A 15,845-nucleotide genomic window follows, 5' to 3' on the forward strand; every position below is an offset into this window, starting at 1 on the left:
TTAGCATGCTAAATACTGGCATACGCAAGTGCCAAAATCTCACATATGAAATCCTTCACCGCCTCAGTAGACACAAATGGCTTTGTTTGCGAGATCGTTGACATTCAAAGAGCTCTTTGCACTATACTGATAGTTCAAATTTACACAGAACACTTTGATAACACCCTAACAAACACCCTGTCCTGTAGTGGGCGAAGAAAGCAAATACAGACTACTTCAGGAAGGCGCTGAGCCCAGTGTTCTGAAACCAATGTTTAAGTCACCATTTTTGGTGTGTGCTCGTGTGGAAAATCTTTATATCAACTACTCTAGGGCTTTTGTCATCTGTTCTCATAAAGATGAATATCAAGAAAATCTGTAAATGAATACTCTTTAATACTCACGGTATATGTAGTATATTATTAAATAAGTGATCATTGTATACATGCCTGAACGAATTTTGATATCAGGCCAAATCATGACTGGTAGGCGAAGCAATTCAAGGTGCTTCAGCATCTTCATAATTATATAACAAATATAGGCTCTTAATAAATACAATTACCATTAACATTCTTATTATCTATAATAAAATATCTTAAATACTTTTAAAACATCGCTGCTCTGTGTTATCTTAAATAAGCTGACCAAATTTGATGTTGGTTCAATAGTTGTACAAATAGTTTGACTGTTGACTTTAAATTACAAACTATTGAAATATAGCTCCAAAAGTGATTTTCATTTCCACGCTAAACTTCTATGATAGGACATTAAAGAAATCTGTTTTGACAACAAGTAAATACAGCTAAATCAAGTGTAACATCTGTACCGTCACCAAAAGCAGCAGCAGCAGCAGCAGCAGCAATAGCACCACCCCCACCACCACCGCCGCCACCACCACCTTCACTTTCTACACCACTTCAACCACCAACGCCACCACTACCATCAGTGCAACCACCATCACCATTTCCACCACCACCAACAACACCACCAACCACCACCAGAACAACATCCACCACCACCACCAACAACAACAACAACAACAAAAACAACGTTAACAGCGCTGGTTGGGTTCGCTACTTATGAAGGCAAAACTTGCTCTCTACAAGAAGGCGAGACGTTGCAACAACATGAATTGTGTGCTCTTATTATGAAGACCGGAAGGCGAAACGTTATGACAACGTGGGCTGGGTGCGATACCTTTACAACGACCGCCAAGACGGGAAGACGATACGTTGCGACAACGTCGGTTGGATGCGCTATTTGTCCTACGCAAGGGTGATACGTGGGTACAACGTGGGTTGGTGCGCTAATTATGAAGCGGGAAGGCGATACGTGGGCACAACGTCGGTTGGTGCGCTCATTATAAAAGCTGGAAGGCGATACGTGGGTACAACGTGAGTTGGTGCGCTAATTATGAAAGCTGGAAGGCGATACGTGGGTACAACGTGAGTTGGTGCGCTAATTATAAAAGCGGGAAGGCGATATGTGGGTACAACGTGGGTTGGTCGCTAATTATGAAGCGGGAAGGCGATACGTGGGTACAACGTGGATTGGTACGCTAATTATGAAGCGGGAAGGCGATACGTGGGCACAACGTGGGTTGGTGCGCTAATTATGAAAGCGGGAAGGCGATACGTGGGCACAACGTGGGTTGGTGCACTAATTATGAAAGCGGGAAGGCGATACGTGGGCACAACGTGGGTTGGTGCGCTAATTATGAAGCGGGAAGGCAATACGTGGGTACAACGTGGGTTGGTGCGCTAATTTTGAAGCTGGAAGGCGATACGTGGGTACAACGTGGGTTGGTGCGCTAATTATGAAAGCGGGAAGGCGATACGTGGGTACAACGTGGGTTGGTGCGCTAATTATGAAGGCGGGAAGGCGATACGTTGGTACAGGTTGGATTGTGTGCGTTATCTATGAAGGCGGGAAGGCGATACGTGGGTACAGCGTGGATTGTGTGCGTTATTTATGAAGGCGGGAAGGCGATACGTGGGTACACCGTGAATTGTGTGCGTTATTTATGAAGGCGGGAAGGATTATGTGCGCATTTTATGAAGCGGGAAGGCGGTACGTGAGTACAACGTGGATTGTGTGCGTTATTTATGAAGGCGGGAAGGCGATACGTGGGCACAAAATGGATTGTGTGCGTTATTTATGAAGGCGGGAAGGCGATACGTGGGTACAATGTGGATTGCGTGCGTTATTTATGAAGGCGGGAAGGCGATACGTGGGCACAACGTGGATTGTGTGCGTTATTTATGAAGGCGGGAAGGCGATACGTGGGTACAATGTGGATTGCGTGCGTTATTTATGAAGGCGGGAAGGCGATACGTGGGTACAATGTGGATTGCGTGCGTTATTTATGAAGGCGGGAAGGCGATACGTGGTTACAACGTGGGTTGGTGCGCTTATTATGAAGGCGGGAAGGCGATACGTGGGTACAGCGTGGATTGTGTGCGTTATTTATGAAGACGGGAAGGCGATACGTGGGTACAGCGTGGATTGTGTGCGTTATTTATGAAGGCGGGAAGGCGATACGTGGGTACAGCGTGGATTGTGTGCGTTATTTATGAAGGCGGGAAGGCGATACGTGGGTACAGCGTGTATTGTGTGCGTTATTTTTGAAGGCGGGAAGGCGATACGTGGGTACAACGTGGATTGTGTGCGCTTTTAATGAAGGCGGAAAGACGATGCGTGACGCTATATCGGTGTTAATGGCAATAACATATTCCTCTTGAACTGTTGTATACATACCATACACTTCTAGCTGTGGAATCAGCTTATACAATAGTTTACAACCTCAACATCAATATCGTCTAAAGTTGGTTTTCAAATGGTTTGGCATTCTTAGGGGTGGGGGAAAGCCCCCAAAGCATGCTTAGTAACGACATCATTGTCTGTAACAGTCTTGAACAAGTTAAATATCCTTGTAAAACATATTGCAACTGTTTAAAAGTTTCCATCATATAATTGATATTGCTTCATCTAATTGTATTCACATTTTCAGCGTTATTTACATTCATAAACGGTTAGGTTCGTGTCAGCTGTCATCGATGTTTGAACTGTGGTTTCCGGGTCAATGCCTGTCCACAATAAAAGCCTGTGTCACAAATGAGCGGCACTTTAATCTGATTTCACGGGATTCATGCTGATTACAGCACCGGTATTGTGCACTGCTGCCAATCCATATTGTAGTTCGGACAATGACACACCCCATGCTTTCAGACTGAACAAACCTGTGTCAGGGTATGTGTTCTACCTTTACGTCGTGTATATGTGTAGATTATGGAAGTAATATGTTAAGTATTTGGACCGTAAATCCGAATTGTTCCATAATAGTGCGTGCACATGTTTTGGTATGAATACACTAACCACGGAACAAACTCATTAAGCGCATGCATTGCACATGTTTACAACATTAAAGTTCAGTGACAACTGCAGGTGAAAGGATTAATGTCTAAATTCCAGCAGAGCTGATGAACGGGGAGGTTGGTGTGCACCTTGTTTTTTTATTATTTTAATTGTATTTCAATTCATAAGATAATTCCATTTTAAACCGTCTGTATGATTGTACATGTATTTTTATATATTTTCTATTTTCTCCGTTCTCGGGGAAACGGTAAATCATGTATAAGAAGCACTTAAATTGACAGATCTGTTACTATTGTGATAAGGCAGTCGTATTAGCAGCATTGCTAAGGCCGAATAATCTAATTAAATAGTTGGATGTTATTTTCTTTTCTTATAAATACTGTGAAGATACCATTATTTCAAATTCAACAATAAATGGGAATGATGACCGTTTCCACAATAATTAATTGGTTTATAACGGGCAACTTATACGCTATATGGCTTTTAAAGTCTATGTAATTTTTATATTTGATATGTTTTTAGATAAGTTATTCATTTACATACATTCTAGAAGTGATATATTTCCGGAATCACCCTACGAAATAGAAGTCTAAATTAGTTCGTATATCATAGAACACACGCCTGTCATACCACACATACTGCGATGATTTATGACCAAATATCAAAGCCAATCCACACGTTTGAAAGAAGCTCCCTATTTTGGCGGCCATTTAGGACGTCAATTTGATGTTTATCTTGTTCAAAATGCTATTTGAATATTTAAAAGTATATTAAGTTAAAGCAAGGGTTATGGAGAAGTCTCATAATAAATTTAACCTTTAGGTTCATTTGGCAGATATCATGGACGCCTTTTCGAAAAAAAAATATCTGTATAAAAATTAAAATTCAACATTTCCTTCATTTGTGGACAAATACAATGGGTAACTATTAAACTTTAAGGGCCATGCCCTTTTACGAATATTGGTCTTTACAACCCACGCATAGGCGGTCATCTTGCATCTTTAAAAAACTTGTTTCAACGAAGATGGCGTAAGTTCGTCAATCTTTTCTATAAGAGAGTCTAGGATACCAAAAATACATTCTCTATTTAACGCCATCCAGGGTTCTCTATATACCGGCATGCAAGGTTCTCTATATACCGCCATGCAGGGTTCTCTATATACATGCTATGTTCTCTATATACCGCCATGGATGGTTTTTTATATACCGACATGCAAGGTTCTCTATATACCGACATACAAGGTTCTCTATATACCGACATGTAATGTTCTCTATATACCGACATACAAGGTTCTTAATATACCGACATGCAGGATTCTCTATGTACCGAGATGCAGGGTTCTCTATATTATACCGCCATGCATGGTTCTCTATATACCGGAATGCAATGTTCTCTATATACCGACATACAAGGTTCTTAATATACCGACATACAAGGTTCTTAATATACCGACATGCAGGATTCTCTTTATACCGACATGCAAGGTTGTCTATATAACGACAGGCAAGGTTTTCTGTATACCGACATGCAAGGTTCTCTATAAACCGACACGCAAAGTTCTTTATATACCGAGATGCAGGGTTCTCTATATAAACCGGGATGCAGGGTTCTCTATATACCACATGAAATGTTCTCTATATACCGACATACAAGGTTCTCTATATACCACATGCAATGTTCTCTATATACTGACATGCGGGGTTCTCTATATACCGACCTGCAGGGTTCTCTACTTACCGACATGCAGGATTTTCTATATACCGACATGCGGGGTTCTCTAAATACCGACATGAAGGGTTCTCTATATACCAACATGCTAGGTTCTCTATATACCGACATGCAAGCTTCTCTATATACCGACATGCAAGGGTTTCGACTAGACTAAAGGACGCTGTCAATACATTGTATGGTAAGAACACAGGCTTTGCTTCATCATATATTACATACTAGTATTTGATATAAAATTACGATCGAGTGAAATACAATTTGGGTCGTTTTCTGTCCATATAGTGAAATGCTTAATTACGTCTTCTGTATACTGCATCAAGATTTAAAATTTTACAAAAGAATGTAGAAAATTGAAAATGACTCTTACTCCAGCAACTAGATGAACAGCGTAGTACTAAGTATACCATTATTTTTCTAGTCCCTCCGGTTATATACGTGATTTCGTTTATAAAAAAATACAAATCAGAATGTGCGAACTTTAGTATGTGAACTATTGAGAAGGCTTCTAAAGCCTCTAACTCATAAAGATGTCATGTTTGTTCGTAATAAATTATACGTTACGACCTCGGATATAACTCTACTATACAGAAGAATGATTGCCTTTTTATTGATCTAATTATGGTATTTGAGATTGATAATATCAACAACGACTTTAAATCCCTAGGACCATTGTGTAAAACTACCATTTAGATGGTTGAACATTCCGCAAACTTAAAACCAACATCAGGTCGTCGGCGTCATCGGTACATTATTCCATTCACTCTACATTACTCGATAAAGCAGAGCGTGAAAGTGTACCGGCGGTATCCGATGTTAGTGACGATCGTGTCAACTTGGTTAAGCGAAAAATTAAACAAAGAATAGGATGATGTTTATATTCAAATTCAAACACGACTCCCATCCTTTGCGGAAAATTGGATGAAATTTAAGGAGTTACGTATGCACGGGATATGAGTATTAAAATAATGGAATGTAAAGTAATTGATACCCATATGATATAATTCAATACAATTTACGTAATGAATACTTAGAATAATAAGCCATTGACGGATGTTTGTAGAAAACTATCTCATACATGTCTTGACTTCGATAAAATATTGTAGGTTTAGGCTGAATACAATGGTGTGATGAAATCAACTAAAGTAATATTTATAATAAATGAGCGTTATATCGACCTGTTGACTTGAGTCTTTAGAGAACGGACGTAAATGGAAGAGCAGTGTATGTTTATGTTAATGATGAATGAGAAAGACAATTGATGGCTGATGGTCGATGTTATCCGTGCTGGGATGGCACGGCTGATGGAGCAAAGGCGAACAGATCGATGGGGCTATAAACCTCGGCCACACTTCAGTTGCAAACAAATTGAAAAAGGAGAGACAGAGACAGCAGCCAGCATTACTGAATCAAAATAAAGATAAAAATAATGAAACTTCAGCATTAAAAATCAAAACATGTAATCGAGAAAGAAAAAATATATATAAGATCGCAGCTATATTTGTAACAATATATGCATCACTAATATATAATATTGTATATTGTATGCACTTTCCTTACTATTGTTATTATTAGAAATGAAACCATATTTTTCTTGCATTATATATAGAAGAGATTAAACAAATGTAGCAAATTTTATTCCTATATGTTTTCAGTGCAAGCAACTTATATCGTACATGATTGCTTCGGCTGTTGCTTATAAAAGTACCGTAAACGTGAACAGAAGTTTAATTATGCCCCCCTTCGAAGAAGAGGGGTATATTGCTTTGCACAGGCATGTCGGTATGTCGGTCGGTCGGTCGGTCGGTCGGTCCGTCGGTAGACCAAAGCTTGTCCGAGTGATAACTCAACAAATCCTGGACGTATGGTCATCAAACTTGACATGAAGGTTGGGCCTGACCAGTAGATGACCCCTATTGATTTTAGGGCTCATCGGGTCAAAGGTCAAGGTCACAGTGACCTTTAATGGTAAAATAATTTTAGAGCTTGTCAGAGTGATAACTTAACAATGCCTAGACCTATGGTCATCAAACTTGATATGGAAGTTGGGCCTGACAAGAAGATGACCCCTATTGTTTTTGGGGGTCATCAGGCCAAAGGTCAAGGTCACAGTGACCCTAAATTGTAAAAGGTTGTCCATGTGATAACTCGACAATGCCTGCACCCATGGCCCACAAACTTGGCTTGGAGGTTGGGCCTGACCAGTAGATGACCCCTATTGTTTTTTTTGGGGGGGTCATCAAGCCAAAGGTCAAGGTCACAGTGACCTTGAATGGTAAAAGGTTGTCTTAGTAATAACTCAACAATGCCTGCACCCATGGCCATCAAACTTGACTACGAGGTTGGGCCTGACCAATAGATGGCCCCTTTTGATTTTAGGGGTCATTGGGCCAAAGGTCAAGGTCACAGTGACTTTGAATGGTAAAAGGTTGTTCGAGTGATAACTCAACAATGCCTGCACCCATTGCCCTCAAACTTGACTTGGGGGTTGGGCCTGACCAGTAGATGACCCCTATTGATTTTAGGGGTCAAGGTCACAGTGACCTTGAAAGCAAACTGGACAATTCCTGGACCTTTTGTCATCAAACTTGACATTAAGGTTGTGCCTGACCAGCAGATGACCTCTCTTGACTTTGGGTGTCATCGGGCCAAGGTCAAGGTCACAGTAACCTTTATCACAAATTTTTTAAATATTCTCCCAGTAATATCTCAACAATGCCTGAACCTATGATCATCAAACTTGACATGGAAGTTGGGCCTGACCAGGATATGACACTTATTGATTTTAGGAGTCATTGGGTCAAAGGTCAATTTCACAGTGACCTTGAATGCGAAAATGTTTCAAGTGATAATTCGACAATGCCTGCAACCATGGCCCTCAAACTTGACTTGGTGTTGTGTCTGACCTTAAGATGACCCCTTATGATTTTAGGGGTCATCGGGTCAAAGGTCAAGGTTACAGTGACCTTGAACGAAAAAAGCTTGTCTGTGTGATAACTTGTCAATGCCTGCACCCATGGCCCTCAAACTTGACATTTAGATTTTTGGTGACCAGCTGATGACTCCTATGGATTTTGAGGTCATAGGGTCAAAGGTCATGGTCATAACACACTCTATCCTCAAACTTTGAATGGTCATAATCTTAAAACTGCCTCAACGGCATCCAATGTCAGTGACAAATCAGCTATCATTTCAGTCCATGCATATTTCATTCAATTGTCCATATAATCCTGACAACATGGGGCTCAGGGGGGGCATAATGTTTGACAAACATCTCTTGTTTTAGATGTGTAACATTCTATACATTTTATTTATTTTATAAGGAAATACTACCATTTTAGTGCCTTTTAATACGTTTTATTGTCATTTTTAATGCTTGCAGAGAAAGTAACAAGGTCATGATATCATCGATATGTCAAAATATCTGAAGTAATAGAAATCTCGAGGGGTCGTGTACTATGATATATATGTTTATTAGTTTTGCTTGAACATGTTCCAATGTTCTAAGACTTTAGTGATCTATAAAACTGTGTACAATGGAAAATACGCTGCACAATGTCATTTTTAGTCAATCTCTGTCAACATTAATATCTTTACAATGACACATTAGGTATATATAGCGTTTGTGTAACTACGTAGTTTTAAACACTCAAAATAATGTTTTACGTTTTCTCACAAAATGAGTGGTGTTTATAGCCCCGTCGATTTGACATCAGCGTCCCGCGATGGCTGCAGAAAGACTTTTAACCGCCTCATTGGCTGTAAATGGGCGAGGACTGTAACTGCGCTGTGCTGAAATAACAAAATTACAAACAAATATTCATGGTAAATTAATCAACATTTATTGTATAACTATGGCGCCTCAAGGATTACAAATATGTGAGCTATTAAGTGTTCTTTAATTGATGATCGGAGCTATTATGGTATGTGAAGTGCAACTGTGATACGTTATCATTAATATTTCACTGTCTGGTGATGTTGTGCAGTATACATTGTGCAAATGCTAATGAAGTTTCACAATATTGAAAGAAACAATTTATTATGAGACGTAAAACAAGACATACAATGGTTTTTAATGCATTCTTACAACGGAAACTTCAATTACATGCCTAAGACCTCAAATTTAACTAGATTCTGGTTAAAGGCAATAATTTTGTGGTAAGTGCTTTTCACTAAAATTTTAGCTGACATCATGAATGATAAAGTTTTTTGGTCAATTAAATATCAAAAATATCATATAAACCATTTTGTCATAAGTAAGAGAGACGTCTCACCCCGAACACTTGTATCGCTTAGTTTTCTCAGTTATTCGGTAGAAAATTTAATAGCTGGATGTGAGCTTTCAATTTATCCTCAAGTATTTCGTGCTTTTAAAGAAAGGGGAAGTTTCATGTACGCCCATTGTCTGTGCCTTAAACACCGGTCTGTTTAGCGCAACACAACTACTAGTTCTGTCATTTCTGACAGTGACTTCAGGGAGTCAGTCAACTGATTAATGAATTCTTTATCCAATTACTGTATTATACGGACTTGGTATTCTTTTATTCTTAAACCCACATGCACTATAATGTTTAACGCGCTTGGATTATGTATTAACAGGATCATTTATGCAAAATTTGTCAATAAACTGGGGAGTGAAAGTGTTTGTAAAATAAATGAAGCAGAACTGAATTATTTGAAAGTACTTAAAGCATAGGGCTAATTTGTATGCAAATTAAAAACATGCATCTGATGCTCGTTTGATCGGATTCTGCCTTAATTCAAGGAGGTTCAATTATGCGGTTAGTCATTGCTTTTGCAGCTCAAGTATTGCATTTCAATTACCTTAAACTTTAATTAAGGCGGATATAAGGATGATTCAATTTCTAATTCACAGTAAAGATGACACGGAGCGGTAGGACCGGTCGTCAGGCGGACAGGAAACGTCTTAAGTCGCGTGTGTCGCATGCAGCTGAAACAAGGGACACGCAAGAAAATGAAAAGGCGAGATCTCAACAGCCAAGTATAGGCATTGAAAACCATGACGTCACCGCTGACATCGAAACAGACGCCGGAAGTCCATTTAGTCATTCGGAAACGTCAATCTTCCCGCGATGGTTGCCATGGCTGATCGTCATGGTAACACTGTCCGTCCGTGTGCACCACGTGTTGCAACCGACCAACTGGTGGATACTACATCCGGACGAAGTCTTTCAGACGGTAGAAGGTAAGTCAGCTCTTAGAATATTCTTTTATCTGTACATTGACGTTTAAAACAATGTAACATAACAACAACAACAACAACAACAACAACAACATCAACAACTACAACTTTGCTATGATGAAAGTAAACATGATTTCTTTACAATTGGAGACTGAATTAAAATGTAAATCTAAACGAGAATGTAGTATTGATTTGAGAAAAAAAACGTATTGACAACAACGCGTTAATTTATTGTATCTCAACGAATTCTTTAAAATATTATCATTATTTATCATCAAGAAGTCTATGCCATTTATTATTGAAATGTATCAATCAACATCAGACAATCGGTTTGATTGATCAATGTGTATGGAAGAAAAGAATGTCTCATATCTTGGTGAATAGCTTTCTGAATAGCTTGTTTATAAGAATATTTTAAAAGTATATGTACAAAGGCCAGTTAATAAAGAAAGATAAATAGGACTACATTTGTTCTAAACGAAAACATATTTCGCCAAATGAGTTCACAGTCGATGTTCTTTAAGGCTGTGAACCATTTTAATGGGCACAATAACGATTATAGGCATCATTAAAAACGCTTTAGTAAAACGAATGACCATTTTGTTTGACATTAAATGCTCTTAAAATACCGCCGTATGAAATGACATTTTCGAAAAGAACAGCATGCCGCCTGGATAATTAACTATCTATCTTGTCCTCGCTGCCGTGGAGTTTGTTGAACCATATATTTCATCTTTAAAAAGATAAATCCCTCGGTTTGGACCCAAAATTAATTGAGCTCATACTGGACAACCAACAGCTCTCTGACATAGGTCCATGACAAGTAAAGAGACCTATATAAAATTATAGTATAATGCACCAGTCAATTGCAACCACGCCCAAACCGCCCCCCCCCCCCACAGGTCCGGTGGTATACCGGGGATAGGCGGGGAAATGGGCCGTGGTTTTACCTTCCAGGTGGCCCCGCAGTGCCGGGTGCATGTGGCGGTTTTGTCTTCGCGTCAAAAAAAGCGGGGAATGGGCCTTACCTAGGGTCCCTGGGGTGCGGGGCATTTGGCGTGGATTTTATCAGCAGTTCGTCCTCGCAGGGCGGTGATTTTATCCGGGCTTGGCTGGACCGGAAGTCAAAGTCCCCGCTATTGCTCGGACCTGTGGGGACGTGGTTACAATTGTCTGGTGCATAAAGAACACATACTTGACCTTTTATTTACTTCAAAATCGCACATTCTACATGTTAAGAAAGATTTTGAAAGTGCCCTTTTTTCATAAAACATTCTTGGGTTATCTCATTCTCGTGCACCCGAGTGATGATGCTATGCGCACATATCATCATCAAACCTCGATGGATTAGAATGGGGTTATTTAAACTTTAGAAAGAGTCGATACACGTTTTCCATCTAACAGCATAACCGCTGGTATTCTAGTTGGGTGTTGCATTATATGCTGTGACAGTCGCTGTTTGCGGTGTCGTCGAGACAACGTTACGATGGATTGCATCGATACAACTGCTTGGTTGATTAACCCTATATCTAACGAAAAGGTGACAAACATTTGAAACATTTCATAATTTTGAAATAAAATCGCATTATCTTACTAGATGCATTTTGAGATAATGAGGATGTAATTGTATTCTTTGTAACTGAACCAAGAGTTAATCGAACTGAGCGATGCGAGGCTACCTTTTTCTGAAACCTTTATAGTATTTATGATATGGTTGATTGAAATAAATGTATGTATCCGTCAAAGCAGATCTGTAGTTTTATAGAGTGATTTATGCTCGTTCACGCATCATAAATATAGGTGCAACAATGGCATACAAGGGAATTAGAAAAATGTGAAATATCACTAAAATTGAATTATATATATAATTTCACACGGTTTGAAGTAGTATGACACAAAGTTCCCTTAGTGTACGATCATTTAATGAAGATAAGATAACTGATAAATTAACAATTTCACAGGTTTTATTTGAGGTCGAAAATTTTGAACGTGAGAACTTGATGATTCACATGTTTTTTATGTTTGTGTGCTATTCCATTGTGATATCGTTGATGACAGAGATGAGTTAGTTTCTGGGGAATCACCTACTTATATAAACAAATACCTTAAATTGGCCATTCATGTTTATTTTAAATCTTTCTTTTTTAGTTCAGACAATGGATCGACCGTTTCCATTTCATTTGAATATAACGTTACTTACCTTTTGATATTCTTTCTATTTTTTATATCTCAGTCGCCCACACCGAGGCGTTCCAGTTCGGTTTCCGGTCGTACGAGTACCTGCCTCCCCCACCTGATAGTATGGTAAATGTGTCGATATCGCAAGCACGTGCACGAGAGGTTGCCACGGGAATGTACAGCCTGCGCTCCTTTATCTTACCAAAATTGTTGTCTGCTGCCATTCTGATGGCGAGGATGGCGGGAATAAGTTACACCCCATTTATGGTTAGTAAAATATGTGTACATTCGTGGCGATTTCAATCTGTTTAATATGGTATATTTGTGTGTTTATAACTGATTTAATTACTGTTTTATGTATAATGGTTAAATTAATCTAAGAATATGTAATAACGTTTCCCTCTTGCAATATCAATTATTACCTTGTCATTTGTTGTAGTAACGATAAATTGTATTTGATCAAGTTGACATATCAAATGTAATGTTTTGATACATTCTGCATTTCAGGTTTGTAAACTTGTGCACGTTGTCATTACCTCTTTCCTTCCCCTCGCCGTGTTTCGGTTCACCGTTGCCTTGGAGAAGTCAGTTGATGCGGGCAACCTGGCCGCCATTTTTGTCAGTTCGTCTCTGGTCCTGAACGTGCTGGGGACGCACACTTTCATCAACAGCTTCACAGCAACATTCGATTTCATAGCGCTTGGAACATTTATAAATATTTTGCAACGGGTTGAAAAACAGACAGACATTAAAGTCGCTGCCAAGCGCAGGCTAAGTTTATACAATCATCTTCCAGACACAAGCCATGATCAGTCTGGAGAGGACCTAAGTGACGTCAATGGAAATTTCCCAAAACGACATAACAACAATTTGAAACGCAAGACGGGATATTTTACAAATAAGATTGATAATTTTAAAAGGTGGATTCAATTGGGACGCGAGCTTTCTAGCGGGTTTATTATTGCAGTTTGTGTTTACATCAGAATTGACAGTACCGCCCTTAGTCTTGCAATGGTTTTAGCCTTCATAAAACGTCGGTCGAAAATAAAAAAATATTTCATGTGTGTAAGGGATTATCAGTGGTTTTTCGCCGGCGTTTTTGTTGGATTAGTCCTTGGTGGATTTTATGATTATCTGTATTATGATAGTTGGTTTATTTCTCCGTGGCAGTGGGTAAAATTTAACACTTTAAGCAAAAGTTCTGGTACTGTATTCGGTGTCTCGCCATTTTATTATTATATAGCAGAGCTCCTGAAAAAAGAACAATTCTTCATTATATTCGTGGTAGTAATAGTGGTAGAGCTCATTATGAAAGCCATTTATAACCGGTACGATGGATACAATGCCATTACTTACTTCAGTGAATCTCATCTTGTGTTCATGTTTTTGTTGATATTATACTCGAGTAATGGTCACAAAGAATTGAGGTTTCTTCACAACTGTATAGTTATAATGTACGTATCGTTCGCAAGTGCAATAATGTTCTTTTACAAAATGTTTACTCAGTCGGGTAAAAATCAAAACAACACTCAGTATTGTAAGTTATGCATATATACATTTATTGTCCTGTTTGTATCTAGTCAAAGTTTGTGTTTTTTAAATATGTCTTCGAATGAAAAATCAAAATGGAGTTATGCCGGAAGAACAGACTCCTGGGCGGTGAATACGGGCTTACATTTCATTGGTCGTCAGAATGACGTAACTGGAATTCTACTGGACAGGCCATTGCATCTTACAGCCGGGTACTCCATCTTTAATAAAGACGTACCAATATTTGCTTTGAACAAGTACGAATTTATGGAATTTAATAAAGAGAAAATGGCATATTTAAAAACTTTTGATGAAACCCAACACGGACTCGCTAATTACCGATTTCATACATTTGGACAGATCAGAGACTTTGTATCAGTGTATAACACACCGTACCTATACAAGCAATTACTCAAAAAGGTTGAATACAACTACCTTGTGTTAGAAGTGAACAGAGAATTTGAGAACACTGGCGGCTATGAGGAGGTGTTCCGTGTTGGGAATACTAAAGTTATGAGACGCACGTTTGATAGGAAAAGTGAAGAGAAAATGGCGGAAGTTGCCAACCGAATTCCAGTGGGAACGAATGCAACTATTCTGGAATACGAAGGGGACTGGTTATCCCATTTTGGTCTGTATGACAAGGCTATTGAGAGACTTATTCACAGTAACGCCCTAGTGCCAAAACGTCTAGGGCCGTACCAGTTATTGCTTGATGTATATAGGAGAACTGGCGAGGCATCGTACTACAACAAAGTTTTGGATGCGTGTTCACAATTCCATCAACAAAATACTTGTTTAAAACCTTACAACTCGATTCAATTGCATTCAGAATACTATAGTTTTCTGGTGAAATAAAAAGTACATAAAAACGTCGTGTTATTTTTTAAGAAATACGAAACATTAATTTTTTTGTTGATTCATTGAATTAATTTAGTATAAAGCATACGCCCGCTGCATGAGTATACTCATCTAATGTACTAGTTTGTGGTAAAACATATTTGAAAAAAAATGACACAAAGGCATTAAAATACTGGTTAACACCCACTGAAGGTAATATTTGAATATTGGCCGCACCTGCCGTCATCTCATAGCAAGTAGCAATTAACATACCCAGTACCCACCACGTATATCATGGTGACACCGACCTGCAAGAGAAGGAGAATAGAAGGACTTCACGTTCAAACATATTTTATCATATTTTGTAAACCACATTTATAGCAAATGACGCCACCATCAAGAAATAATATCAACATATATATTTTTATATAGCTACTAAATTATGGAAATACTTTCGACTTAATATTCATGACTTTATAAATGGCCGCGCTATACAGTAACGTTTTATGTATTTCACGCTGTAAATCATCAAATTGTTTTTTCTTCTGTAAGTGGAATGTCAATTTTAGGAAAATCGATTATTCAATGAAATGTAGGTATTTTCCTTAAAACTAGAAGACCCTGGTCACCGCGAAATGATTTCCAGCTTGAAAATCGTCACCTGTGAAGTATAGAGTTGGACTAAAGCCATTAAAGTATGCAATTTAACCATCATTTATTACGCCAACATTCAATTTGCAATTTTGACATGCACTGACAATGTATGTCCGGTACGGGTTGTCGGGTAACGGCGCCATTACCGATTAGAGTATTTTTCTCACCAAGCAAATACACCATATATTGAATAACACTCTTAGTTTCGCGTAAAAAAGTCCAAATAACGTTTAAAATATTGACAGAGGAAGATAAATGTTCATATTGCGGCGATAACGATCACATCTCCCATACATCATCACTATCACCAATATATTCTAATTAACTGTCAAACACTGAATGTTAATGGCTACATAATAA

At 38.7% G+C, this 15,845-nt stretch overlaps 1 protein-coding gene across 6 annotated transcripts; it reads left to right on the forward strand.

Moving 5' to 3' along the window:
• Window positions 1-3,206: 3,206 nt before the first annotated feature.
• On the forward strand, window positions 3,207-14,850 carry LOC128229943 (uncharacterized). 6 transcript variants are annotated; one of them, XM_052941864.1, is made up of 4 exons: window positions 3,207-3,470; window positions 9,957-10,286; window positions 12,517-12,728; window positions 12,969-14,850. In XM_052941864.1, exons 2-4 carry the CDS (start codon window positions 9,962-9,964, stop codon window positions 14,847-14,849), a joined length of 2,418 nt encoding a protein of 805 aa, XP_052797824.1. In that variant the 5' UTR covers window positions 3,207-3,470; window positions 9,957-9,961; the 3' UTR covers window position 14,850. The 6 variants fall into 6 exon arrangements, with proteins under 6 accessions (XP_052797824.1, XP_052797827.1, XP_052797826.1 ...); XM_052941867.1 differs by lacking the exon at window positions 3,207-3,470 and adding an exon at window positions 8,848-8,905; XM_052941866.1 differs by lacking the exon at window positions 3,207-3,470 and adding an exon at window positions 8,877-9,003.
• Window positions 14,851-15,845: the final 995 nt, after the last annotated feature.

The sequence above is a fragment of the Mya arenaria genome, chromosome 4, assembly GCF_026914265.1.
Source record: "Mya arenaria isolate MELC-2E11 chromosome 4, ASM2691426v1".
NCBI classification, from domain to species: Eukaryota; Metazoa; Mollusca; class Bivalvia; order Myida; family Myidae; genus Mya; species Mya arenaria.